At 51.3% G+C, this 27,714-nt stretch overlaps 1 protein-coding gene across 2 annotated transcripts in view; it reads left to right on the forward strand.

Annotated features, from left to right (window-relative positions):
• Positions 1-27,714, forward strand: part of LOC138822740 (nuclear pore membrane glycoprotein 210-like) — a 75,841-nt gene that overhangs the window by 27,433 nt on the left and 20,694 nt on the right. For both annotated transcript variants that reach the window (XM_070015660.1, XM_070015661.1), the window contains 13 exons: positions 934-1,132; positions 4,538-4,683; positions 6,082-6,303; positions 7,408-7,581; positions 11,099-11,291; positions 11,704-11,810; positions 12,954-13,058; positions 13,148-13,249; positions 24,115-24,243; positions 25,560-25,687; positions 25,804-25,939; positions 27,167-27,229; positions 27,421-27,600. In XM_070015660.1, the coding sequence (XP_069871761.1) occupies positions 934-1,132; positions 4,538-4,683; positions 6,082-6,303; positions 7,408-7,581; positions 11,099-11,291; positions 11,704-11,810; positions 12,954-13,058; positions 13,148-13,249; positions 24,115-24,243; positions 25,560-25,687; positions 25,804-25,939; positions 27,167-27,229; positions 27,421-27,600 (1,884 nt within the window). The remainder of the gene's footprint in view (positions 1-933; positions 1,133-4,537; positions 4,684-6,081; positions 6,304-7,407; positions 7,582-11,098; positions 11,292-11,703; positions 11,811-12,953; positions 13,059-13,147; positions 13,250-24,114; positions 24,244-25,559; positions 25,688-25,803; positions 25,940-27,166; positions 27,230-27,420; positions 27,601-27,714) is intronic.

The following is a 27,714-nucleotide window of genomic DNA, read 5'->3' on the forward strand; positions in this document are numbered from 1 at the left end:
AAGGTGTGAATCTCAGCCTGGCTGGTCCATTGAGGCCTGAGTGGGAAGAGGGAGCTCAGAAGAGGGAGCTCCCAGACAGACACTAGCGGGCAAGTCTCTCCCCTCACCCTATTCATTGCATAGCCAAAGCTGAGGACTGTCCTCAGAAGCAGCATGTGTCTCAGACCTGGTGTTGAGGCCTGACCACTGGCTCCCACCTAGACGCCCAGCTGTGCTCGGCTTGTCACAGTTTCTCCTCATGCTGGGCTGTGCATCTGGAGGGTGAGGTTGGTGGTTGGTTTGACTGGGCGGAGAGCAGGTGATGAGAGCGAGTGCTGTCCTGAGCACGCAGCCCGTGGTGCAGCCAGCGAGGCCTTCCCTGGGAAGCAGCCGCCACCGCCTCACTCACCCTCCCCAGCCACTTGCCCAGCACACAGTCAGTGATCATGTCAGAATGTGTCCGTGGGAACCCGGAGATTCTGACCCTACTGTTCCCTGCCAAGCTGCCACCTCCTGTTGGTGTGTTGACCCGGAAGCCTCCCGGCTGGTTACCCCACAGCTTTATTTGATCCAGAGACCAGAGTCAGCTCTGCCACACAAATCCAGGCTTCCTTCCCAGGACTCAGGCTCTGCAGGAAGCCCTACCCCCTCCTTCAATCCCCTCCCTCACTACAGCCACACTGTCCTTTGTAGCCTTACCAACAGAGCTGCCATTTGCCTAGGATCATCCCTTCATCCAAATGTTCTTCTTACCCCTCACCCTGGCTGCCTCTGACATGATTCTCAGATCTGAGCTTCTGGTGACCTCTCAGGGAGTCCTGTCTGGCCACTCTGTTTCTGAATCTCCCAGACCCAGCTCTGTCCTTTCTCTAAGATGTGCTCAGTGTCCTGCCCAAACCTGAGCTACAGGGCAATCCCTGCATGGAAGGGCTGATGGGTCACCCTGTCCTGCAGGTGTATGTGATCGAGCCCAGCAGCATGGAGTTTGCACCGTGCCAGGTGGAGGCGAGGCTGGGGCAGACCTTGGAGCTACCCCTGAGGATCAGCGGGCTCATGCCTGGCCAGGCCAGCGAGGTAGTCGCCCTGAGTGACTGCTCCCACTTTGACTTGGCAGTGGAAGTGGAGAACCAGGGCGTGTTCCAGCCACTGCCAGGTAAGCCAGCTCTGCTGAACGGGTGCCAGGCCCTGGGTTTGGGGCCAGATGGCCTTTCTGTGTGTGCCAGGTCCCTAGAATGGGCATGGGGCTGCAGCATGACGAATGGCATTTGTGCCCTGTCCACCATCGGCTCCCATGTAGTGTGAACCTTGCAGGTGGTGTGACATTTGGTGCATCATTTGCCCCTCTCTGCCTCAGTTTGCAGATGTCCACAATGAGTGATCTGAGTAGCGCTGCACGCCAGTGCAGTTTCTCACGGTGCATCGTGTACAGATGTTCTGTCTAGTTCTTATTTAACACCTGAGGCATGCACCCCCCCCCCCCCCCCCGCCTGAGCACATGTGTCTTTTCTCCTCAGCTTACCCTACAGAGTGTTGGCAGTGGTATTGGTTGTGACCCTGGCAGTGGTAGTTGATGGAGTGCTAGCCCTCCCTGCAGGCATGGTGCCAGCACCTTGTGTGCCTGACCTGACCTGGTTTAAACTGTGCCACCACAGGGGCAAGAGCTGCTTTGGGGCTGTGTGTCAGATGAAGACATGGAAGCTACCTCAGAGCACACCTGACACAGGCCAGGGTGGAGTGCAGGTCTGGCTGTGTCCAGCATTGTGCTAAAGCTTTGGTACCTTTGAGATGTGGCTCATAGCGGCATGGACCTTGGTTAGTGCCAGGAGTCTGCTCTGATTTTCAGGTGAAGAAAATCAGGGGACTAATGAGCTATTGAATGGACACAAGATTCGGGCAGGTGTCAGTAGTAACAGGGACACCATTCACTTGGTGAGGGGGCTGTGCCAGAGCCCCGGTGAGCAGGTCCTGCTCTGCAGCTGGTGAATTTGGCAGCCTGGAAAGGCAGGACCTGTCTGCTGTCAGCACGTGGACCTAGTGCTTAGGCCCTGGGGAGCCAGTGGAGGGGCTGGGACAGAGGATGGTGTGGTCCCGGCAGGCAGGCCATGTGATGTGTTTGTGGCATGGGCTACTGTTTGTAGCTACATGGTTTTGCATGCTGCAGTAGTAATTACACTCTGCTGCACGTCATTACTGTACAGAGGAAGGTAGCCAGCATGCTTCAGAAACCCTTGAGCAAACCAACACTTCAGGTCACCAGCTTAGGAAGCCCACAGCATGGGTCTCACATAACCACTTAGAATGGAAAAAGCAGGACTTGGAAGGCCGACTTGCATTCAGGACCCAGGATCTCCGTGCACCGCCTCCGTGTGCACCCCGGAGGGGGTTGCGCAGGTGCCTCCCAAGCTGGCAGTTTGGGGCCAAGCCAATCATCAGCCACTAGCTCTGTGATGTGGGGCTCGTCGGCCCCATCTCTGAGCCTTGGTTTCTCTATGGGTAAGGGTGTGGTGGCCCTCACCCACCTGAGGGCCACACCTGGACAGCCAAGACAGAAGTCCTGTGAGCTTAGAATCCTATCAAAAAGCTCCTTCAGTCTCCCTGGCATACATTTGCGGCATCTTGTATTGACTTGTGTGTTTGGTCCAGGTTGTATAAAAGATGTCATAGAAACATGCAAAGTCAGGGTGGACAAATGCCCCTGGAAACCATGACTCAAGGGCTGGGGCAGCAGGCAGTGTCTGTGAGGTCCACCCTGAGCCTGCTTGGCCCAGGGAGCAGTGGGGCAGACAATGATCTCTCTTCCCCTAAGTTCAGAGAAGTCAAGTTCCTGGAGACAGAAGTGGAATGAAGGGTGCCAGGGCTGGAGGAGGAGAGAATCATCAAGTTGTTGTTTAAAGGGGGTAGATATAGGTTGTTTTTTTTTCTTTAAAAGATAGTTGACTTTTGTGATAATTGACTTGGCAGTGGTTGCACAACCCAGCACACATACCTAATGTTGCTTAACTATGCACATATAAGTTGTTAAGAGAAGGGAGCAATGTCTCCCTGTTTCTCCTCCAGAGTCCCCACACTCTGTTAGAGTGTGCCCCTTCCTTTCTGCTTGTCTGTCTGCTTTTTGTCTGCTTGCTTGCCTACTTACTTACTGAATAAAGCTCTGCAAAGTTGTCCTACCAAAAAAGAAGAGAAAAAAAGAGCAAGAAGCCAGTGGCTCACTTCTATAGTCCTTGATACTCAGACTGAGACCCAGAAGATCACAGATCAGAGCCAGTATGGCTAGAAAAGTCTTCAGGTCTTTGTCTCCAAAATAACTAACAAACATCCAAGCTGAAGCTGTAGTTCAGGTGGTATAGTACCCACCAAGCAAACAAGCTGCAAGGGTGAGGACTTTAGTTTAAATGTCAGTGCTGCAAAAAAAAAAAAAAAAAAAAAGTTAAAGTGTGAAATTTATGTATATTTTACCAGAATTCAAATTTAGAAGTTTTTTTTAAAAGTTAATTAAAATTGATGGGCAATGGCAGGAAAGGAACAGCTTCTGGTAGCAGTACGGGCTGATGCAGTGTTTTAGGAGTTATTCAGTGATCAGGATCAAAGCTGCACAAGCACATTGAACTTGCCTAGGGGTCTCCATCCTAGAGACACAGCCAACAGAGGTGCTGAGGGCTGCCCTCGCAGGCTGGGCCGCCTGCACTGTTCCGGCAGTGCTGTGCAGCAGGGCCCCAGCCAGAAACAACCCAGGTGTTCTCAGCTGAGTTCTGTTCTTGGTCTATGGAAATGTGGATCAAGGACCTACAACATGCAGACACCAGGGATCTCAGCCAGCGCTGAGCGCAGGAAGCTACACACGGAAGAGCTTGGGCTTGGTTTTGTACACAGCATAGAACAAGCATGAGAAGCTGACCTGGGAGAAGTCAGGGAGGGACGGGGAGGGATGCCGAGGGTACTGGCTGGATCTGGATAATGGTATACTGAAGATGTGGGAATAGGCACTGTGAATTGTACATTTTGGTATGTCACGCATACTTATATTTTTTTCTGTTTGCAGTACTCTTTGTACTTCTGGCAGTTGTTTCACTACTGAGCTATACCACTAGGTCCTACCTTTTATTTTCTTTCTTTTTTTTTAAAAAAAAAGCACCACTTAAAATCTGCTGATATATCACGGCTAGGATGAAGGAGGGCTCTGAACCTGTCATCCTTTCCCTGCTCAAGTCTTGTTCATGGTGACCAAGTGACTCTCCTTCTCTCTCTCTCTCTCTCTCTCTCTCTCTCTCTCTCTCTCTCTCTCTCTCTCTCTCTCTCTCTTTCTCTTTTTCTCTTTCTCTCTTTCTCTCTTTGTCTGGGCCTGAGCGCTGTCCCTCAGCTCTTCAGCTCAAGGATAGAGCTCTACCACTTGAGCTACAGCACCACTTCCAGTTTTCTGGTGGTTTATTGGAGATAAGAATTTCACAGACTTTTCTGCTCAGGCTGGCTCTGAACTGCAATCCTCAGATCTCAGCCTCCTGAGTAACTAGGATTACAGGCATGAACCACCTGCGCCTGGCTGACTCTCCTTTTCTTACAGGAAGGCTGCCGCCAGGGTCGGAGCATTGCAGCGGTGTGAGGGTGAGGGCCGAGACCCAGGGATCCACCACACTCCTGGTGAGCTACACACATGGCCACGTCCACCTAAGTGCCAGGATCACCATCGCTGCTTACCTGCCTCTCAAGGTGAGCCAGCCTCCTGTCCTTTGCTCCCCAGCCAGCCCCGTCATTCCCTGCTCTATGCTCCTTGGGGTGGGGCAAGCAGCTCCCTGTTTCTAAGTGCTCTCATGATCTACATGGCAGCAAAACAAACTTTCCTTCATTTGTTGGAGACTTTCAGGATATCTTGGACTTATTGCCAATTCACTCTGCCAGGGAACACTGCCAGTGTGCAGGGAGCTCCAGGTACTATGTACAAAATAGTCCCGAAGGCTTGTTCTGGAAGCCTGTACAGACCCAGTAGGAACTGAAGGGATCGCAGCAGAGCTAAAAGTAAGGAACAGAAGTTCAAACCTGGCACCAAAAGAGGGGGAAGCAGACCGCCAAGCTAGGCCAGCAGGCACCCTGATCCTGTGCTTCTCTTAGTCATCTGGTGTCTTTCCTGTCAGGATTTTTTTCTTTCTTTATTTCCTCTTGTGTGTTCTGAGAATTGAGCCCAGTGGCTCATGCCCAAGCAGTCTGCCCACTGAGCTACAACCTCAACCCTATTTTTTTTATTATTAAGATAGGATCTTACAAAGGGAGGCATGGCTCAAGCGGTAGTAGACCTTGCTAAGTTTCCCAGGCTGTCCTCAGAATTGCTTTGGTTCAGTTCACCTGCTTCAGTCTCTCAAGTAGCTAGCGTTACAGTTGAGTGCCACCATGTTGGGCTGTTTAATTTGTTGTTGTTTTTTTTTTGCAGTATGGGATTTGAACTCAGGGTTCATGCTTGCTAGGCACGTGCTCTGCCATTGAGCCACTGCCTTTATTTTTAAATTTTTTATTGTAAAGATACTATACAGAGGGTTACAGTTACATGAGTAAGGTAATGAGTACACTTCCTATTGAGCATTGTTACCCCTCCACTGTTTTCCCCCTACCTCCCTTCCTCCCTCCCTTCCCTGGAGCTACTGCCTTTTAAAGCAACAGTGTAGTTAGAGTCTAGTCCATCCGTGTCAGAAGTGCGTTAGGGACCTGCACAAGGTGCCTGGCTCTCACCTCCCTAGCCTCCATCTGAACCTGAGGCTGTTGCCAGCTTGTAGTTGTGGTAAATATGGTGTAGGGAGCATCTCCTCATATATGCACTGGCTTTTCTCTCACTTATTCTGTTAAGAAGCTGCATCTCAAAGAGTTCCTTGTTTTGAGAGCTATTGGTATTTTCAGGGCTTTTCCATGAGTGTTATAAAAACAAATTAATTTCTATACATACCCTACCCCAGTGAGGGCTTCTTTTTTTCCAAAGAACCCTGATTCCATGGGATCTCCCTAACAACTCTGTGGGTGCACAGGCATGCAGTTTCAAAGCGAATATAGAGCCTTCCCCCAGAGCCAGGTGAGTCTTCCAGTCCTGATGCTGAGGAGTGCTCTCTCCTCCCCTTTCTTCAGGCTGTGGATCCCTTGTCTGTTTCCGTGGTAACCCTGGGCTCCTCCAAGGAGATGCTGTTTGAAGGAGGCCCCCAACCCTGGGTCTTGGAGCCTTCCAAGTACTTTCGTAACATCACCTCTGAGGACACAGGCAGCATCAGCCTGGCGCTTTTGGGGCCCCCTGCCTCCCGGAGTTACCAGCAGCACTGGATCCTGGTGACCTGTCGGGCCTTGGGTGAACAGGTCAGTGGGAGCCCCCCGCAGGCCCCCCAAGTCCAAGGGGCATGGAAAATCCATTTAGTTCCCAGCAGAACCTTGAGAGACCCCTTTCTGCAGGGCCCACTTTAGAGATGGGCAGACTAATACTCAGTGAAGCAAGGTGCCTGGGCGCACACTGGAAGGGTTCAGTGCGGGTGGTAGGGTCCCTCAGTACATCCCAACCACCACAGAGTCTGCCTGTTGGTGACCTCCCCCTTTCTCTTTTCATCTGAGATCGAGATTTGAACTTGGTATCTGACACTGTCACTCATTGGCTGGTGCTCTTACTACCTGAGCCATACCTCCAACCCCAGGGTTGGCTATTTCTCTGTGTGTGTGACAGCCTCTCTGAGGGGTGAAGCTCCAGATCAGGTGTCACAAAACCAGGTGTTTCCAGGGTCAGGTGTAAACAGGAATGAAACTATACCCATCCAGGCCATCGGGCTGCTGAGGAACATCGGCATGACCATGTAACAAGGTGCCCAGCCCTCATCCTGATCCACCTCCCAGAGTCAGGTCCCCTACTCTTCAGTGTGCATGTCCCCCACGCACCCCGCTCTGGGGAGTGACATCAGATCAATGTGGACTCCCCATTTAAACATCTAGGATCTTATGGGATCGATAATGTGGCTGGGTCCTAGGAAAGCATCCTGCAATCTGCTATTTTCCTGCCTGGGGACTTGTGCAGAGTGCAGCTGTCGCTCCCACCTGAGACTCTTTTTTTTTTTTTTTTTTGGTCAGTCGTGGGGCCTGAACTCTGGGCCTGGGCGCTGTCCCTCAGCTCTTCAGCTCAAGGCTAGTGCTCTACCACTTGAGCATCAGCCCCACTTCCAGCTTTTTCTGCTTATGTGGTGCTGAGGAATCGAACCTAGGGCCTCATGCATGCAAGGCAAGCACTCTACCACTGAGCCACCTTCCCAGCCCCTCACCTGAGACTCTTAAATGCTGGCAAAGTGCTCTCCCACCCCTTAGTCCCTGGCCTTTCTCAGCCCCCTGAGGTTCAGGGGTCATTGTGCCTATCCTATAGAAGGAGAAACAGTCTTAGCTCAGAGGATGAGAGACTTTGGGTGTCTGTTTCTTCCCTGCCAGGTCATCGCCCTCTCGGTGGGGAACCAGCCCAGCCTCACCAACCCCTTCCCTGTGGTGGAGCCCGCTGTGGTGAAGTCTGTCTGCACCCCACCGTCCAGGTTCACCCTCACGCCTGTCTACGGCAGCCCCCAGCTGGACCTTTCCTGTCCCCTGCTGCAGCAGAACAAGCAGGTGGTGAGTGTGGCCGCTCTCGAGAGCCAGGTGACAGTGTTACTGGTTAGGCAGGAGGCCACCCCCATGCACGGTCTTGAGTGCTGGTAGGTGGTAGCTCCATGCTCACTGCCTGGGCTCTGCAGCCAACCCTGCCAAGGATGAGGGGTTCTTGTGAGCCTAGCTCGAGGAGCTTCAGGGCAGGAGTGGTGGGATGACTTCAGTGTGGCTGCTGCGGGTGGTGCCTGGCTTGCCTGGTTCCCACTTTGTAGTGGGATGACGGCAACGTACGTTTGTTAGAAGGCACACCCGGAAGTTGGGTTTGGATCTTCTTGGAGCATAGGTAGGCCATCCTGTCCTCTTAGGCTTCACAGTCCCCATGCTGTGTAGCTGCAGGTCCTACCAGCCTCCCAGCTCCAGTGGCAGCACCACGTGAACATCATCCTCTCAGATCCCAGACTCGCTGTCTCCCTCTGCTGGGTGTTGTTAGACCCTGGCGGTGTTCAGAGCATGGTGTGTGGACATTCCTGTGTGATTGGAGCAGGAGTGGGAGCTGCAGAGGAGCGGTGATAGCTGAGGCTCCAAGAAAGTTGGGAGGGAGGGAGGGAAGTCTCTGAAGCCTGTCTGAAACTGAGGACATGTGGCGTGACCTGCAGGCTGGGCCCCCTGAGAGCTGGGACTCATCCACGCTCACTTCCCAGGACACTCAGATCCCTGGTATGGATTGTGTGCTGCTTAGGGTGGGGACTCACCTCCAGCAGCCCTAGCACTTGCCCTTCTCCCAGCATGGCAGCTTCTCAGGCCAGGCAGCCCCATCACCGGAAACTTTAGAGTGAGCCACAGGAGAAGGGAGGTCCACAGAGAGGATGGCCGCTGGAGCAGAGGTGAAATGTGGACTGACTGCAGCCTGAGGAGGTACTGCAGGAGGAGCAGAGTGGAAAGCTGACAGAGAGAGAGACAGACAGAGACAGAGAATGAGAGAGAGAGAAAAAGAGAGCCTTCTCTCCACTTTTCCCAATCACTCAACTCTGAGGCTGAAACTCCGTGGATCAGCATCTCTCCCCGCCACTTGCCCCAAGGCTGTCCTGCAAGGCTCGGTTAAAAGTAAGGATTTTTAGTGTCCAGCCTCAGAACACTGGCTCCCCTCACCCCTACACAGATTTGGCAGACGATCCACTTTCGTTCCCTTTCAGTAGAGGAGGGGACCCCAGGCTCAGCTCCTGCAGCTGCAGGAAGCCAGCATTCACCTGACTCAGCCCTGGCATTTAGAGCGTGGCAGGGACAAGCGTCACAATCAAGCCTCGAATCAGTGTGTCCGGGCAAAGCCTCTGCCTGACTTTGCCATAGCATCTTCTTTCCTTTTCTTCTTTTTTCTTTCTTCTTTCTCCTCCTCTTCCTCCTCCTTCTCCTTCTCCTTTTCTTTCTTCTTCCTTCTTCCTTTTTATTTTATTTCCAGTCCTTGGGCTTGAATCCAAGGCCTGGGAGCTATCCCTGATCTTCTTTTGCTCAAGGCTAGCTCTCTACCACTTGAGCCACAGTACCATTTCTGGCTTTTTCTGAGAAGTTTATTAGAAGAGTCTCACAGCCTTTCCTGCCTGGGCTGGCTTCGAACTGGGATCCTCAGATCTCAGCCTCCTGAGTAGCTAGGATTATAGATATGAGCCAGCGGTGCCTGGCTCCCTTCTTCCTTCTTGTTTCTCCCTCCTCTTGGACATTGGCTCTGAAGCAAAGGTCTCCTCTGGGCCTGGTTGTGCCTTGGATTTAGCTCAGTGCTGTGTCTGGACTGAAAGGGGATGGTCTGCCTGTGGAGCTGGGCTCTCCAAACTAGCTTGCATGTGTCATTGATGTCAGGAGGAAATAATGGACCTTAGATGTGGAGTGGCTGTGATCCATCAGTCCTTGGGGTCCTGCGCCGTGAGGCAGCCATTCGGGCATGGCCTCTGCAATTTATGGTCTCATTAGGGGACCTTGAAGAAGATAGATCTCCATGGTGCATCCTGAGTGCAGTATCAATTTCATTTTATAGCTCCCAAACCCGGGGGTCACCCAAGACACATTTGCAGAGTAAATTATGGCAAGGTGAGACACAAGAATAGAGTTGACGTCTCGGAATGACAGATGGAGCCTGAGCCCAGCCTGACCTCGTCCTCGGGGCATCCCGTGTTCTCACTGTGCTCGAGTACCAGTTGTGTGCTCGGGGACCGACTAGCCAGCTCAGGCACCAAGGAGAAGCAAGATCAGACCCAGAGTTACACCCCAGCCTGTGTGACGAGCAACTCGTTCAACACCCCTCAGCCTCACCCAGCCTCTTGAAATGGGGGGTAGTGTTGATGACCTTACTGGAAGGGTTCAGTCTGCTTCTGGGTGTACTGGGCACAACGATGCCTTTTCCTTCCTGGAAAGGCCTTTATTTTCCACCTACAGTTGTTTCTGGAAGAGGATGGGATGTCTAGAATATGGTTCTCAGTGCCTATGCCCACTTGAAGCTCTCAGAGTTGTGTCATGCCTAGTGGCAAAACATTTGGTTGCTCAAGTAGTGGTGCTGACCTGCTGTCAGGAGGGCAGGTGTTGTCTATGTCAGCAGAGCCAGGCGTGGTGGTGGGGGTGGGGTCCTCGAGGTGGGGGTGGGGACCTCAGCGGCTGTGTCATCAGAATGGCCTTTATGTGTAAGTTCTTCTCTAAAATAGGGCACCTTCATCCCAGGTTGGCTTGGTGACTCTGCGTCTTGTCAGTTATCTTTGTTCCAAGACTTCCTCATTCTCCTTTACTGAGTTATTTTCTTCGCCAGGCCTCTGCTTGCATTCCGTAGCATGGGGAGGCCTACTCCTACCTCCGGGACTCTGGCAGGACCTTTGCAAACCCTGGTGGCTCCAGGATGTGTTGAGTAGTGCGTTAGCATCTTACCTTCATGTTAAAACACAGCAGTTGTCATGGAGGCAGAGGTGTCTCAAGGACAGCAAGGGCAGGCAGAAGGGAAGTAGCCCAGCTGGGGTGAGCAACTTGGAGTAGGGGTTTCTAACCTTAGTGACATCAGAAGCCAGACCATCTTCAAGTGGGGCCATCCCAAGTTCTGTGGTGCCCAGCAGGTCCTCCTTGTGTAGGGCTGTCCACGCCCTGTGGTGCCCAGCAGGTCCTCCTTGTTCAGGGCTGTCCACGCCCTGTGGTGCCCAGCAGGTCCTCCTTGTGCAGGGCTGTGCCATGCACTGAGGTACCCGGCAGCATTTCTTCCTCCTCTTTGTAGGTACCAGTGCAGCTGGTACCTACAAAGCCAGTTGTGACATCAAAAATCACCTCTACCCATTGCCAGAGGCCTTCTAATGATTGAGGGCCTAGTCCCTTGTTGAGTAGCAGAGGCTGGTGTAGACGGGGGCTGGGGTAGCACTGTGGCAGTAGTAAACACTGGTTTGTGACTCATCCTCACTCCTTCATCAAGACCCTGAGCCCACAAGGGAGCCATCTGGCTCAAGGACAGCCATGCAGTCAGCAGTGGCCAGGTCTGGTCCTGAGTTTGGCTCTGGCATCTGATGTTTCCTTCTTGCAGGTTCCAGTCTCCAGCCACCGGAACCCCCTGCTGGACCTGGGTGCCTATGACCAGCAGGGACGCCGATTCGACAACTTCAGCTCTCTAAGCATCCAGTGGGAGTCCACCCAGCCCTCACTGGCCAGCATAGAGCCCAAGCAGCCCCTGCAGCTGGTGGCTCGTGAGGATGGGAATGGCCAGAAGAAGTTACACGGTGAGGCTGCTTGTGATCAGTTAAGACCAGTGTCCTGTGGCAGGCTCGTGCCTGTTGGGTATCTCTGTTATCTAGGGCTCGGTGTGATCTCACTGCGCTCTCTCAGTCCCCCATAGGCTCGTTGTGAGGAGGAACCAGAGGCTCACGCCCTAGGACACCTCTCCAGCTCTAAGACTTGGGCCTCTTGGCTATTTGCTGTAGTGTTCACAAGCCCTCCCACAGCCCAGCATGGAGCCTGTCTCCTCCAGTTTACTTGGGAAATCCTTTGGTAGTCACTTAAGACCATAAAGTCTGCTTAGGACAGACAGGCAGTTTCTTTGGCTCCGTTTCCTGGTTTCAGAATTAAAACTGCAGATAGGCCTCAGAGCAGCCCTGGAGCTAACACGCACTTGTCTCCCCTTCCTCAACTCAGGCTTGCAGGCCATTTTAGTTCACCAGGCTTCGGGAACCACCACCATCTCCGCCACAGCTTCTGGCTACCAGCAGGCTCACCTCCGTGCTGCCCGAGTGAAACAACCGGTACCTCCCAGGGGCCACCAGTGGGTGGGCTGTGGGCAAGCGCCTGTAAACATGCATTTGAATAAGGTGGAGGCAGCATGTACTGGTTGGGAAGGAAAGGTGGTGCCAGGATTCAGAGCACCCTAGGTGCCAGCACGGGGAGCTTCATGGTGTCTTGGAAAGGTTTTACTCAGAGTCTGCACCCATGGGAGCAGCGCTGGGGGAATTACCTCTGAAAGGTTCGCCTGTCCCTGTCCTTGATGGCTCTGTCCCTTCCTGTGGGCTTGTGAGCGGCCTGGTGGGCCTCCCCGTGGACATGCATGCTGTGGGCCCTCTGCAGGCCTGCACACTTTCTCTTGGTGCACTAGTGATCTCTGCCCTGTGGGCTTCCCCTGGTATGGACATTTCTCTGGGCTTCCTTCCTCGAGCTGGCTTTCTTGAGAGGCCCTCTGCCCTGAGATCCCTGGCACGGAACAGGCGCTTGGGTGTAGTCCTGTGGCACTCAGCAGAGACATGTGTGGCGTATGTAGGTCTATGCACATGATAGTGTGCACCCCCTAGCCAAGACACCTGCAGTATCACTGGGTGATGGTGTTCTAGAGACCCCGTTCATGTACACAGTCCATCGCTGATGCACTGTGTCATTGTATATATAGGTGAGTGGCACTTGGGTCATATCCAGTACTCTTCTCTCGAGTGACATGTGACATATAGTGTGTTGTCTGCTACCCAAGGTAGTGGCGGCTCTCCTTATCTTCCATGAGTCAGAAGACCCTTCTGTGGGGCCCTCACCCATGCCCAGGCTGGTCAGAGGCTTTGCTGTTTGTCCGTGTCCTCCTGCATGGTGGCGTGTGCTTCATGCACAACACTTGGCCATCTGCTGTGAGCCCTGAAGGTCAGGTGTGCGTGTAAGCAGCTGGAGTGACTAAGCAGGACCATTGACCGCCTCCTGCTCTGGCGGGACGTAGGCTCACCAAGGGGTACTTACAGGGCATGCTGCCCTTCCATGGGGCCCAGGAGCACCTGGGTTCATGGGGATTTGTGGCCTAGACATAATGAGCGGCCTGGAGTGAGTCCAGGCCCTGGGGCATCTGTCCCTCCACCAGAGAGGTGGCCAGGTGTCCTGTTCTCCTGGATGTGATGGTTTGGGCCTCACCCCTTCAGCACGAGCCTCCCATGCCTGTGTCGGCCTCCATAGAACTCATCCTGGTGGAGGATGTGAGGGTGAATCCAGAAGAGGTGACCATCTACAACCACCCTGGAGTCCAGGTACAGCCTGCCCTGCCTGTAAGAGACCCAGCCAGCTCCCCTTTCCCTCCAGCACCTGGCCTGACCCTCTCCCACACCTCTCCCTGCAGGCAGAACTTCGCATCACTGAAGGCTCTGGCTACTTCTTCCTCAACACAAGCACGGCAGATGTCGCCAGGGTGGCCTACCAGGAGTCCCAAGGCATTGCCACGGTGAGCTGCCCCTGCCTCCGAGTTGGCTCCCGTTCTTCTCCCAGGCTGTCTGTGGGCCTGCAGGCTGCTTCTTTCAGAAGCTCACCCTTAATCAAACCGGCTAGGTTGTCTCACTCTGAAACTTGAGTGTTGCAGTGCCACCTCTGGTCCCTGCTCCATATCCTATCACCCACACTGTTGGTTACCTAATGGTTTCCTTTCAACCAATCTTTTAATTAAGATTAAAATTGTATTTCATAAGCAGCACTACAGCAACCATAAAGAAACTCGTGTGTGTGTGTGTGTGTGTGTGTGTGTGAGTGTGTGTGTGTGTGTGTGTGTGTGTGTCCGTATGTCCATATCTATATAGAGAGATGAGATAGATATAGATAATATAATAATACCTGCTTTTCATAGTTCTCTTTTTTGTGCTGATCCTGGGGCTTAAACTCAGAGCCTTGCACTCTTGCTTAGCTTTTTCATTCAAGGCTGGCACTCTACCACTTGGATCACACCTCCACTTCTGACTTTTTGTTGATTAATTAGAGATAAGAATCTCAAGGACTTTCTTGCCCAGGCTGGCTTCAAACTACAATCCTCAGATCTCTGTGTCCTGAGCAGCTAGGATTACAGGTGTGAGCTATCAAACCTAGTTCCATGTTTCTTGGCTCTTTCCTACTCTTGCTGAAAAAGACTTGGTAATGCCAATGGAAAAATTTAGCATCTTGGTTTTTTTTTTAAATCATGTCCTGAGATTTCTTTTTGCATATTGCAATGTAGGCTGCATATTATTTTATGCAGTCATTTGTACTTAGGCATTCTAACCTTTTTCTAATGTTAGTTATGCAATTGTTCTTTTTATTTATTTTGTGTTTAGTTTGTTGTTAGTTCTGCCCCCAGTGGTCTTGAATCTTCCTACCTCCATCTGAGGAGCAGGGATCACAGGTGTGTGCCACCACAGCTGCCACTGTTGTTGGTGTGCCATTCTCTTCTTGTGAAGAATTTGGGTTATTGTAAAGTTTAATTTTTTTGATAATGGGGCTGGGAAGGTGGCTCAGTGGTAGAGCACTTGCCTTGCATGCCTGAGGCCCTGGGTTCGATTCCTCAGCCAGCACCACATAAGCAGAAAGAAAAAAGCCGGAAGTGGTGCTGTGGCTCAAGTGGTAGAGTGCTAGCCTTGAGCTGAAGAGCTGAGGGACAGCGCCCAGGCCCAGAGTTCAGGCCCCACGACCGGACCCCAAAAAAAAAATTTTTTTTTTATATTAAAAAAGGCAAAGACAATACCCTAACTGTCAGCATATTTGCATCTTGGTTATCTTCTTTAAAAGGATTCAGTATAGAATGTATGAAATGAATCCTGGAAGTCATAAGTACAGAGCAACACCATACAAGCAGAGTTAGTAAGTCCCAGCTGGGCTGTTGTTGGTTTTAGGTGGTTTGACTTCCCCTTTGTTGAGAGGGTAGTCACGTTATGGTCAGGGAATCAAAACAGCATCAACAAGGCATTTCATGTAAATGGAATCACACAAGGTGCGGTGTTTTGTGACTGGCTTGTTTTCACTTAGAATAATGTTTTCAATGTTTATCCATGTTGTAACATGTACCAAAAATTCATTCCTTATTTTGTGCCAGTCCTGGGGCTTGAACTCACACCTGGACTCTGTCCCTGGGCTTTTGTGCTCAAGTCTAGTGCTGTACTACCGAGCCATAGTTCCACTTCTGGCTTTTTGGTGCTTAACTGGAGATAAGAGTCTCACAGGCTTTCCCACTTAGGCTGGCTTTGAACCATAATCCTCAGATTTTAGCCTCCAGAGTAGCTAGGATTACAGGTGTGAGCCATCAGCTCCCAGCTTGTTTATTCCTTTTTTATGGCTAATTAGTCCTTTGTATGGATTTGCCAATGGGTATCTGTGAATTTTCTGCCTTTGAATACTCTGAGTAATGGCCGCTATGAACATTTGTATATAAGGGTTTCTTTTGTTGTTGTTTTGTTTTGTTTTTGTAGCACATGGGGTTTGATCTCAGGGCCTCACAGTTTCTGGATTAGTGCTCTACTACTTGAACCAAGCCTCTAGCACTGATTTGGGTCATTATTGTTTGTGATGGTGTTTCACAGAATTTTGTCATGAAGAGGTCTTGGATCCATTCTCTCCTCCCACCCCCCCACAACTCTTGAGTTCTTGATCCAGGTGGGCTTTGTTTTTTGTTGGTGCAGTGCATTACTTTAATGGAATTTCAGAAACTAAACCAATCTTACATTTTTCAGATAAATCCTAATTGGTCATGATGCATGTATCTTTTATATGTAGATGAATTTAGTTCTGAGTTTTTTGTTCCAGGATTTTTTTTTTTTTTTTTGCCAGTCCTGGGGCAAAACTCAGGGTCTGGGCTCTGTCCCTGAGCTTCTTTTGCTCAAGGCTGGCACTCTATCACTTAAGCCACAGTGCCACTTCCAACTTTTACTGTTTAGTGGTATTGGGGAATCGAACCCAAGCCTTCATGCATGCTAAGCAAGGCAAGCACTCTACCACTAAGCCACATTCCCAGCCCCACCCCCATTCCAGTATTTTCACATTCTATTTGTAAAAGATTGGTCTGTCATTTTCCTGTGATATTGTCTGCCTTCAATAGACAAGGTAATACTGAACTCATAGAATAAATTGGAAGTGTTTCTTCTTCTACTTTGGGAAGAATTTATGTAGAATTGATAGTAATTATTTTTGTTTGGTAGCATGTTAACCAGAGAAGACATAGATGTGAGCTTTTCTTCATGAGGAGTTTTTTAAATTGCCAATTCAGTTTCTTCAAGGTGTTATGTTGTATTCAGATGATTTATTTTATTTATTCATTAATTTTTGGTAGCTAAGACTTTGTTTATTTTATCCATTCTGTCTGATGTGTTGCTGTGTCAGCTCTCTGTTGCTGTGACATAAGTGCCTAAGATAAATAAAAGAAGGAAAAATTTATATGTTTCAGAAATTCAGCCCATGAATGCTGGCTCATGGTTTCAGAAGTTCAGTCTGTGGTCGCTTGGCCAGGGGTTTGGGCCTGTGGTGTGGCAGGATAGCGTGGCTGGAGAGCATGATGTAGGAGGCTGCTCACCTCATGGCGGGGAAGCTCGGGGGGGGGGGGGAGCAGATCCCCTCAGCCCAGGCCTACTTCCTCCAACACCCTGTTACCACTTGCATGCAGGTAGGAACCACAAGCTAGTGCCACAACACACAAGCCTCTGGGGAGCAGCCCGTGTCCGACCTCTAATGACTGGTGTTTGGTTGTCCAGTTTTGTTTTGTTTTTTTGTCGGTCGTGGGCCTTAAACTCTGGGCCTGGGTGCTGTCCCTCAGCTCTTCAGCTCAAAGCTAGCGCTCTATCAGTTGAGCCACAGCGCCACTTTCAGCTTTTTCTGCTTATGTGGTGCTGAGTAATTGAACCCAGGGCCTCATGCATGCAAGGCAAGCGCTCTACCACTGAGCCACCTTCCCAGCCGGTTATCCCAGTTTTTCCCAGTAGTCCTGTTTGTCTGTTAGAAATTTCCACTGTCCTTGCTGGTTCTAGTCATTGCATCAATTCTTTTCTTCACTGGGTCACATTAACTAAAAGTTTGTCACTTTGGCTACTGTACAAAGAATGAACTTTGGGTTTCATTTGTATTTTCTTGTCTCTGTTAATTTTCATTATTGTTTCATTTATTTTGGGGGGGGGGGGGTCCGGTCGTGGGGTCTGAACTCTGGCCTGGGCGCTGTCCCTCAGCTCTTCAGCTCAAGGCTAGCACTCTACCACTTGAGCCACAGCGCCACTTCTGGCTTTTTTCTTTTTGCTTATGTGGTGCTGAGGAAACGAACCCAGGGCCTCATGCATGCAAGGCAAGTGCTCTACCACTGAGCCGCCTTCCCAGCGCCCCTCATTTCCCTTTAGAGTCTGCTTTAGCTTGTCCTGTAAATGTTGCTGTGCACATCTGCCTTTTCATTCACCTCAGATTTTTCTAAGTTTAAGTTTCATTAGTAGCATGTGGTTTAGTTTCTGAATATTTGCAAACTATGAATTATGTTTTGATGATACTGGGGTTTGAACTCAGGGTGTTGTGTTTGCTAGGCAGGTGCTTTACCACTTGAGCTATGCATGAGGTCACTGATGGCCTCTTCATATTTGTGGCCCTACTGTGCGCTACGGGCTGGAGTTACCTCCAAACCCGTGATTACTTGCTCTCACGTATCTCCTTCATGCTGTTCTGGAAGCTATGGTACATCTCCGAAGCTTCCAGGTCCCAACATACAGTATAAACTTGCCAGGTTTTTGTTTTATTTTGTTATTTTATGCTGGTCCTGTGGGTACTTTTGCTGAGCATTTCTACTCAAGGCCAGCACTCTACCACTTGAGCCACAGCATCATTGCCAGCTTTTTTGGTGCTTAATTAGAGATAAGAGTTTCAGACTTTCCTGCCCAGGCTGCTGTCAAACTCAGATCTCAGCCTCCTGAGTAGCTAGGATTATAGGTGAGAGCCACTAGTGCCTGGATCACATTCTGTTTTTAAAACCAGAGGGAAAAAACAAAAACATGTCTCTCCGCAGTTTTTTATAATTACGTAATTACCTCTATAGGTGTCCTTTGCGTGGGCTTACATTTTGTCACGGGCTGTTTGGAGAGCTTCCTCTGGCATTTTTCTTAAGACAGATCTGTCAGCAGCACATTCTTCCAGTTTTTATCTTACTTTACCTTCTGTGTAACCCGTTGGGTGAGGGATTCTTCTGTTCTTGTTTGTTCGTTTGTTTGTTTGTTTGTTGGAACACTTTGAACATGTGATGTTATTTCCTCTGATGACCTTTGCTTCTGGTGAGAAGTTAGCCACTAATCTAATCGGTTCCCTTATCAGGGATGCGCCATTTTCTCTTGCTGGTTTCTAGGTTTATTTCCTCCTTTGGGGCTTTAAGTATTATTTATTTAACCATGATGTAGCTTTCAGGACTTGATCCAAATCCAGGATCCTTTGAAGGAACTTTCTAAGGAAGGTGAGTAAGATTTGAGTTCTGGAGAATTCCACCCTTCCATCCTCCTTCCCCGTTTCTCTGTGGCAAGTTCACTGGTCCACAGGCTGGTGGTCTGCTTCTGTCAGTGTCCCTCTGCTGGCCTTTACCACGCCACAGTAAACTATGGCTTTTCTGTTTGTAAGTCTGTGAATGTGGTACTTGCATTTCATGGAGTGTCCTGGGGGTAACAGACTACTGTCTTGTAATATATGTGGGTAGTTGCAAGCCATTATTGCTCCAGATACGTTTTCTCTCCTTCTGTCTCCTACTTCTCCCACTATGCATGGCTGGTGCACTTGATGGTGCCCAGATGCCTCTGTGGCTCTCCTCACTGTCCTCACTCCTCAAATCACATAATTCCTTCCAGCTGCCAGTTTGAATTTACTCTTCAGCTCCTGTCCCCCAACCAGTGAATTTTTCCTTTCACTTGTCTTACTATATTCAATTTAGGTAAGAATACCTTTTTTTTGTCCTCTCTTCTCTTCCCTCTATCCCTCCCTCTGCCCCACTATACACACACACACACATACACACACACACACACACACCACCACCACCACCACCACCACCACCACCACCACCACCACCACCACCACCACCACCACCACCACCACCACCACCACCACCCCCCCTGTGAGGTCTCTGATCACAGTGGCTTCTACAGGTCTGGTGTCTGGTTTCACCTTGCCCTTCCCAGACCCTCCACTGTTAATCTCCACTACTGGGGGCTGATTGCTCTGTTGTCTTCAGTGCACAGATTCTGCCCCTAAATCATTGATCTCAGTCAGAGTTCCTAGAAGAGACAGTTCTCACCCAGGAAGATGGTGGGGGTTTGTTCTGACACCTAAGTGGCTCCTGCCATCTGTCAACTTGCCCATTTCTCTCAGACAAGTTGCAGCCTCCAGGTGAGCCCATTTCCCTTGGCTCTGTCCTTTTCTTCACTGGGTGTGAACTGCTGCATTGTGTATAGATGAGGAGTTGGCATTTCCTGTGTTCTGACAGTGTCTGTATTTGGGCCTGCTTCTCCTCCTCGGGGGGGTGCTGGTGCTGTGGGAGGAGGGCACACCTGACGCTTCTCTCTGGCTCCTGCTCTTAGGAGCCTCTGTTGCACTTGGTGTCTGGGATCAGCAACCCCATATTCCTGGGTCTCCAGTCTTGAGACTAATCGGGTCCTAGTATTCTCCCAGGCACCACACCCGAGGGAGCCCCTCCTTCCTGCGTGGGTCTATGTGGTGGAATAGGCTCCGAGTTTGCGCTACACCGGCCTGGGGCTGTGCCTCAGCTGCAGGTCACCAGGCCTCGACCTTCTCCCTCACTCCTAGGCACTGCCCTAATGGAGCTGGGCCTTGAGACCCGACCTAGGGTACACTAGTGTGGGGTGGAGCTGCCACCTCCAGGCAGAGAAGGGGGTGTGGATCATATTTCAGGTGTTACCAATGTCCTTCTTTTCAGTTCGCCTGCTGAAGCGTGGCTTCATTCACTGTGCATGCCTAGAACCACATGCAGAGGTTTTAACAGTTGTGTGTGCTTTATGACTTCCACCCATGTCTCCTGAGGGCTGAACTGTAGACCTCACATTACCATGCCAGCACAGGGGCCTCGCTGACATGGGCTGTGCACAGTGTGCTGCGTGAGGAAGGAGCCGGCTTCTCAGGGGAAAGCAGAAATCTACTCAATAGCCCGACCTATTTCACCTTGTCTTCTGCTGTCTGGTGGAGAGGACGCTTCTTCCTGTTGCACGATGCATAGTGCACAGAGTTAAGAAAGCCTGCTGAGCCTGTGCAGCCAAGCAGGGGAACTTTCCCTCACGAGCCAGTGTGTGTCGAGATAGCAGGCCAGCAGCCTGCAACCCTGGGAAAAGCTCCTCTGCCTTTTTTATTTTAAGATCCAACGGCTTCCTGTATTGTCCAGGCTGGTCTTGAACTCCCGGGCTCAAGTGGTACTCCTGCCTGACAGCTGGGACTATAGGTGTGTGCTACCATGCCTAGCCCCCAAGTATTTTTATTCCCTTTATAAAAAGAAAAAAACAATGGTCTAGCCCAGTCTTCCTACCTCTTGGGCTGTGCCAAAGACTATTGCTACTCCGAAGGGAAATCAGATCCTGGTTTTTCTCCGTCTCATAACCTGCAAGAAGAATTTTCACCTCATAGTTTTCTTTTCTTGTGCCAGTACTAGGAACTGAGAGCCTGAATGCTGTCCCTTAGCCTTTTCACTCAAGGCTAGTACAGCTCCACTTCTGCGGTTTTGCTGGTTAAATGGAGATAAGAGTCTCACAGACTTTTCTGCCTGGGTTGGCTTTGAACCATGATCCTTGGATCTCAGCCTCCTGAGTAGCTGGGATTACAGGCGTGAGCCACCAGCGCCCTGCTGACCACATGTGTTTTTTTGCTTTCCCCAACCCCCCATGTATTGGAGTTTGAACTTGAGGCCTTGAGCTTGCTAGGCAGGCACTGTAGTGCTTGAGCCATGCTCCAGCTCTTTTGTGCTTTAGTTTTTGATAAGTCTCATGTGTTTGCCTGGATTCTCTGGTCCTCCTATCTATCCAGCCATATGCCACTGTGCCTAACTTATTTGTCAAGTAAGAGTCTCACTAGCTCCGTGCCCTTGGACTGCAGTACTCACAGTGTTTGCCTCTCCAGTAGCTTCACGGAGAGCTGATGGCTGTGATGGGTGCTCACAGCTTCCTTCACAGAGATGCTTCTGAAGGACACATTTACACATTTTTTTTGGCATTTTCCAGCTGCTAATTAGCAGCATTCTCATTTCCCTTAATCACAGAGACAAGAAAGCCCACAGCCATTCTCCTCACAGCTCCGAGAAAATGCTTCATTCTTCCCTATTGATACACATTTGGGACGCGAGAATGGCTCCTGGGGTGCGGCGCTCCCTGCACACACAGCTCAGTGCACACAGCGGGGCTCTGGCGGAGGTTTTGTGCCCACACAATGCACCCCGGGCTATGCAGGCCTGTGATTAGTTCTGCTTACACAGCCCCCAGATCCCTCCACAAGAGGCCTGTATTTCATTTTCCACTGGCATGTACAAGGGCATGTTTACTTGATTTAAACTTACTGTTTATTTTTTCTCAACACTTCCTCTCATTTCAAAATAAATCCCTTGAGCAGAGCTTGTTTCATTACCAGCAAAGGAAAGGGGCCTACTGTGTGCTGGGCATGCTTGTCATGTGCCCGGCGCTGAGTGGGGCTGTGAGGTCCAGAGGTGACGGGGCTGCAGGACAGGTCGGCTGTGCTCTGGCGAGCCTCGGTGGTGCTTCCTCCTTCCTGTGGCCATCGTTCATCTGTGGGTATCTTAGGGTTGAGGCAGGCAGGAGCTGGCAGTCGGGGATGGTCTGTTTTCCCGTGAGACCAGTGTGCAGACAGTGGGGCACATCTCCAGCCTGGTCCTGAGGGAGCCCACAGGGCCGGTTGGGACATACAGAGAGCGCCCAGTACCCGGGCCAAGACCTGACTTTGGTGTGAGCGGGTGCCATCTCCCTTGGGCTGAGCAGTTAGGGGCACAGGTTCTCACCGTCCTGTGTGGGACGTGATACTGACCTGCCCACTGGAGGAAACAAGCCGGCGGCTCCACCGTGTCCAGAAATAGCAGTCTACAGGTGACATGTCTACCTAACACCTGTCAGGGGACAATTCTGAAGTGTGATCAGGGTCCAGGGAGGGGGAGCTGAGAGGAAGCAAACAGAACCCCGGGGCCTGGCGAGCTCTAGACGTCACGGTTTCTTAATGAGCAGTAATGCATTCATTGTCTCCAAATTGACAGGACGTTCCCCTGGGCGCAGTATTTGCTGACATTCTCAAGTGGCACTTTCAACACTTCGAAATGAGAATGTCTTTAGGCATGGTCACCCCCCTTCCTGTCTCTCATAAGCGTTCTCTGAATGCTGCTCGAGAAGGCACCTGGAGAAGCGAGGCAGTATGAGCCCACGTGGTCTGCTGGGTGTGGCTGTGTGCCGCCGCTCAGCCAGCAGCCAGGTCTCCAAAGCGGCCTCCTAGCTCTCCGAGAAAGGAATGCTATGGGTGAAGCAAGCTGACGAGCAGGGCAGGCCCTCTCCAGAGGGCAGCCTGGCTGCGCCCCCCGCTTCTGCCACCCAGAGCAGGTCTGGGACCTCCGTCCTCTGGGAAAACAAGAAGAGGAATTGACCCCTCCACCCCCCAGCCTCCATTCTGTCTGCGTTTAAAATGTGAAGAATGATCCTTTTGAAGAAGAGACCCCTCAAAAAAAAACCAAAAAGGGTTTGAAAACATGCGGGTCTGAAGGCAGTATCTATACAACGTACCCAGGTTATGAAGGCCAGGCCGGCTCCTGACAGAAGCTGCTTCTGTATGAGCAGACCCAAGCCTTGCGGTGGATCCTCAGAGAAAGCTCTGGCTCTCCCTGCAGCTTTGCAGGCAGTGTAGTCATCATTCTCAGGAAAACCAGATACCTGGTGGCTCCTGGAACCCACTCCTCAACCCATAGTTAGTGCTGGCTGGCTGGCTGATCTGCTGTGGGCCTTTGTATGAGATGTGCAGGCCCGCCTCATCTGGGGGGGTGTATCCTCCACCTGGGTCATATTGGCAATTGGCAGAGTGGCCCAGTTTTCAAATTCAACCTGTCCCAGATGCCGCACACCCTAGTGATAGGACAAGTGGTAACAAAAAAAAGTTGGTTTGATCAACAGGCACTGGGTACGTGAGTGCCGGCATCTGTAGTTAGTGAGGTGCCTGTTGTTAGGGAGGAGAGTCGTTGGAAAACAGAGCTTTGTTGCTACATGGAGAGGGAAAAAAGGATTTTAAACAGGATCTTTAGCAGCTGGAAGACTAGCAACCCCTGGCTTGGGTTTGTTCATTCACTCAGAATATCTTAGCAGGCCACTACTTCAAGCAAAGCTGGGATGATGGAGGTGAGTCGGACCCCAGGAGTACACACTTGCATGACCTCTCTGGTTTGATCTAGGTTATCTGATACTGGGCCTTCTAAGTGAGAACTGCCTTTCGAAAGCACTGTCTCTCTCTCTCTCTCTTTTTTTTTGTTGGTCATGGGGCTTGAACTCTGGGCTTGGGCACTATCCCTCAGCTCTTCAGCTCAAGGCGAGCACTCTACCGCTTGAGTAACAGGGCCACTTCCGGTTTTTGAGTGGTTTATTGGAGATAAGAGTCTCACGGGGCTGGGAAGGTGGCTCAGTGGCAGAGCGCTTGCCTTGCATGCTCAAGGCCCTGGGTTCGATTCCTCAGCACCACATAAGCAAAAAGAAAAAAGCCAGAAGTGGCGCTGTGGCTCAAGTGGTAGAGCACTAGCCTTGAGCTGAAGAGCTGAGGGACAGTGCCCAGGCCCAGAGTTCAGGCCCCACGACCGGACCCAAAAAAAAAAAAAAAAAAAGAGTCTCACGGACTTTCCTGCTCGGTCTAGCTTTGAACCTCGATCCTCAGATCTCAGCCTCCTGAGTAGCTAGGATTACAGGCATGAGCCACCAGCGCCTGGCATGAAAGCGCTGTCTCTTATCAGCCCCTGATTTGCAGCTCACTTGAGACCACATGGAGTGCTGTTCTGTTCCCAGGCCTGCAGTCACAGGTGGCCAGGAGAGGACATGGCATCCTGGGTTTGAATCCTCACTCTGCCTCCAGGTTGCTAGGGCCACACATGCACGTGCTTGGAGCAGTGCATACTGTTGAGATGATCTCTGAGTCCACTCTAGTACCAACATTGCATTCCCAGATCATCGCATGGCAAGCAGGACTCAGAATGAGGGGAGAACAGGCCACTGCTTGGCCACTCTTCTTGTCCACTCCTTCCTGGGGCTGCTCATGGCTCCGTGAGCAGAGCCGGGGCCCCTCGGCTGAGTGACACTGCCTGTCTCCACCACACAGGTGCACCCTCTGCTCCCGGGCTCGTCTACCATCATGATCCACGACTTGTGCCTGGCCTTCCCTGCTCCAGCAAAGGCTGTTGTTTACGTCTCAGACATCCAGGAGCTGTATGTCCGTGTGGTGGACAAGGTCAGTGATATGGACCCCTCTCTGCTGATTTGCAGAAAACAGGAAAAAACAATGTGGCGACAGAGGCATTTTTCTTGTGTCCACCTCTCCTCCTGGTTTCTGTGCCCCTGACCCTCCAGAGTTACCAGGAGTTTGTGGTGCTGCCTTGTACTCCAATGTTCCATGCAGATGGTGTGGGTTAAGGTCCTGTGTTACATTTCGTCGTGGTCGTCAAGGTTGACATCAGCAGAGCTCAGCAGTAAATTCTGCTTGAAGCTTACTCAACTAGCCCTGACTTGGAAGCCCCCATCCTCCAGGGCACATGGGTTGCTTCCAGCCAGGCAGATGCTTGCTGCCTGGGGCTTTCCTCCTGGGAGCATAGGCTCTGGGTCCTCTGGGATTTCAGTGGTAGGGGAGAAACTCCCCAGAACCAGCTGCTTTTTGGAAAATGGAGACTAGACCTGGGTTTTTCTTTCTTGTAAATAGACATCTTTAGACTCCCAGGTCTGAAGAAACGGAGGTTGTGTTGAGGTTCCTGTTTTCCTGAGTGCGTAAAAGTGTGTGTAATAAAAGGGGGGTGTTAAAGCAATTTTGATTGTTTCTTTCTCTTTCTTTCTTTTTTTTTTTTTTTGGTCGGTTGTGGGGCCTGAACTCTGGGCCTGGGCGCTGTCCCTCAGCTCTTCAGCTCAAGGCGAGCACTCTACCAATTGAGCCACAGCGCCACTTCTGGTTTTCTGATGGTTAATTGGAGATAAGACTCTCACAGACTTTCCTGCCTGGGCTGGCTTTGAACCACAATCCTCAGATCCTCAGCCTCCTGAGAACTAGGATTACGGGCGTGAGCCACCAACATCCAGCTTGACTTTCTTAAAAGTTATTACTGATAGTCTCTACTTAGCTTCTGATAGTCCTCAGACAATCCTCTTTCCCTGGCTGATTTGCTAACTAGATTTCTATTTTTTCCTTCACAAAGCATTTTTTTGTCCTTCATTCCCTAAAGTTCTTACTGTGTGCATTATGTACAACCAGATGTAAGCTGTTCAATCAGTGAACATTGAGTTTCTTTTGTATGCCCGATGCTCTAAGCAGTATCTTGTCTCCCTAATTAGATTGTTACCCTGTGGAGAGCAGGAAGTAGAGTTTATGGTCTCAGCATCCCTGAGCCACTTTGTGTACAGTTTTCATTGTTGATAAGCTGAGTCCAAAGATGACTCATCCCCAGTTCCTGGGTCCCTGGGTTGGAGGTTGTTAATGCTGTCTGAGAAAGCCGTGGGCACCACAGGAGGAGGAACTGTCCATTCAAAGGCCACCTCTGAGTCTCTGCCCCCATGACACAGGTGGAGATCGGGAAGGCAGTCAAGGCCTATGTCCGAGTGCTGGCCTTTGACAAGAAGCCTTTCTTGGCCAAGTACTTCAGCTTCATGGACCTGAAACTCCGAGCGGCCTCTCAGATCGTCACGTTGGTGTGAGTGTCCCAGGGGTGGGGGGTGGGAGGGCGTCTCAAGACAGCACCGGCCCTGCCACAGCTTCTCCACTCCATCTGTGTCGGAAGAAGGATCCTAGCTCTCCCCTCCATTTCAGGGCCCTGGATGAAGCCTTGGACAGCTATACTGCCACGTTCCTCGTGCATGGCGTGGCCATCGGCCAGACCAGCCTATCTGCGAGTGTGACAGACAAAGCAGGACAGCGCATCAGCTCCCCGCCACAGCAGATTGAAGTAAAACTGGTCCTTCCCATGTGGGGTCAGCCCCAGTGTGGGAAGGGGCGGGATGTGTTTATTGTGTTCGGTTGGGGACTTCATGGCATCCAGGAAGCTCCCATGGAAAGGTCACGTTAACCTGTGCCTTCCTGTGACCTCTAGTCATAAGGAACGGTCACCAGTCCCAGGGGTCTGCGAAGCAGCACAGTTCGTGACACTGGAAGAACCGGAAGGAGGCTGAATGATTTAATTTCCCTCTGTGCTCTAAGCCTCTGTGTGGCTCTGAGAAGGCCCGTGCCTGGTCACACGGGGCAGGGCCAGGCAGCAGCTCTTCCACAACATACTGGCCACATGGAAGGGCAGGGCAGGTTGGCTATTAGCAGCAGCATTAAACTGGGTGCAGCCAGCATCTTCCACAGTCTTCCCAGGCAAGGGCTGGGTCTGCATTCTAGGCTGGCGGAGAGTTTGTACCTCTGTGGGTGGGAGAGCATCCTCCTCCTCCTAGAGGTGAGGAACTCATTTCTGCTGTGAATAGTATAGCAGCCTGATCCTGATCTACTCTTGTGTCACTCACTTCAGGCACGTGGTATATACCTGCCAAGCAGGGACTGGTGAGGGCTGCAGGACAGATGCAGATGCTCTGCTCAGCCAGGCGGGTGGGCACCCAGCCTCCCTGTTGTCCACCCTGGCAAGCGGGAACTAGCCCTGAGCCCCCTTTTCTCAGAAAACTTTTGAGTCTGCTGGTAGAGAAAACTATTGCATTTTATTTTAGTAGAAAATTAGAGGGTTTTGTTTTGAGTGCAAGATATTTAGAATTTAGTAAAAGAGCTTCTTTCTCAAGAGGATGCACAGCCATCTTGCAGAGGACTTGTGGGATCCCAAATTGCAGCCCCACCTGTGGCTCCAAAAGTGTGGTCTGGGCCAGATAATGTGCATTCCCTAAAAGCCCCAGGGAATGCTCTTCCTGTGGTTGGGAATGCAGGCCAAGAACAGATGCTGTAGGGGGACATGTTAAATGATTTCATGGGAGTCTGAAGAAACAGGGCCTTACAAACAGCAGAACGCACCCGAGGCCTCCCCAGAGCATCAGCTAGTGGGAGGATGAAGGCCCCTCACCAGCCCTGGCTGGTGACACCGGTCACTTCTCAGAGGAGTGACACCATGTCCCACAGACACCTCACAGGAAGTGTGGATGGTGCATTATGCACAGCAGGCATCACCCCCTTCCTGTGTCTCCACACCCAGGTCTTCCCCCCATTCAGGCTGATACCCAGGAAGGTGACGCTGATTATTGGGGCCATGATGCAGGTAAGAACCAAGGGTCCCAGGCTTTCCACTTCTACCACAGTCTGGCCCCTGCCCGCCACCCTAGGTCCAGGCGGGCCAGGGAATGGGTCTTTGTCCTGGCACGGTGGAGGTGGCTGAGACAGCAGGTCTCTTGGACGCGGCAGGGCTGGTCAGCAGGCAGGTCCTCACAGCGCCACTGTTTCTCCCTTCAGATCACCTCGGAGGGCGGCCCCCAGCCTCAGTCCAACATCCTCTTCTCCATCAGCAATGAGAGCGTGGCAGTGGTGAGCGGTGCCGGAATGGTACGCGGGCTCATGGTTGGCAACGGCTCTGTGTTGGGGGTCGTGCGGGCAGTGGATGCGGAGACTGGCAAGGTCGTCATTGTCTCTCAGGTATTGTCACGCCATTGGGAATGGTGAGAACACCCACAGCCAGGAAACTCGGGGGGATGGGCACCCTTGTTCCCAGACAACACCTGGGCCAGCCCCGCCGATGCAGGCCATCCA

This window comes from Dipodomys merriami, unplaced genomic scaffold (genome assembly GCF_024711535.1).
Source record: "Dipodomys merriami isolate MVZ:Mamm:240054 unplaced genomic scaffold, mDipMer1.0.p SCAF_114, whole genome shotgun sequence".
Classification (NCBI taxonomy): domain Eukaryota; kingdom Metazoa; phylum Chordata; class Mammalia; order Rodentia; family Heteromyidae; genus Dipodomys; species Dipodomys merriami.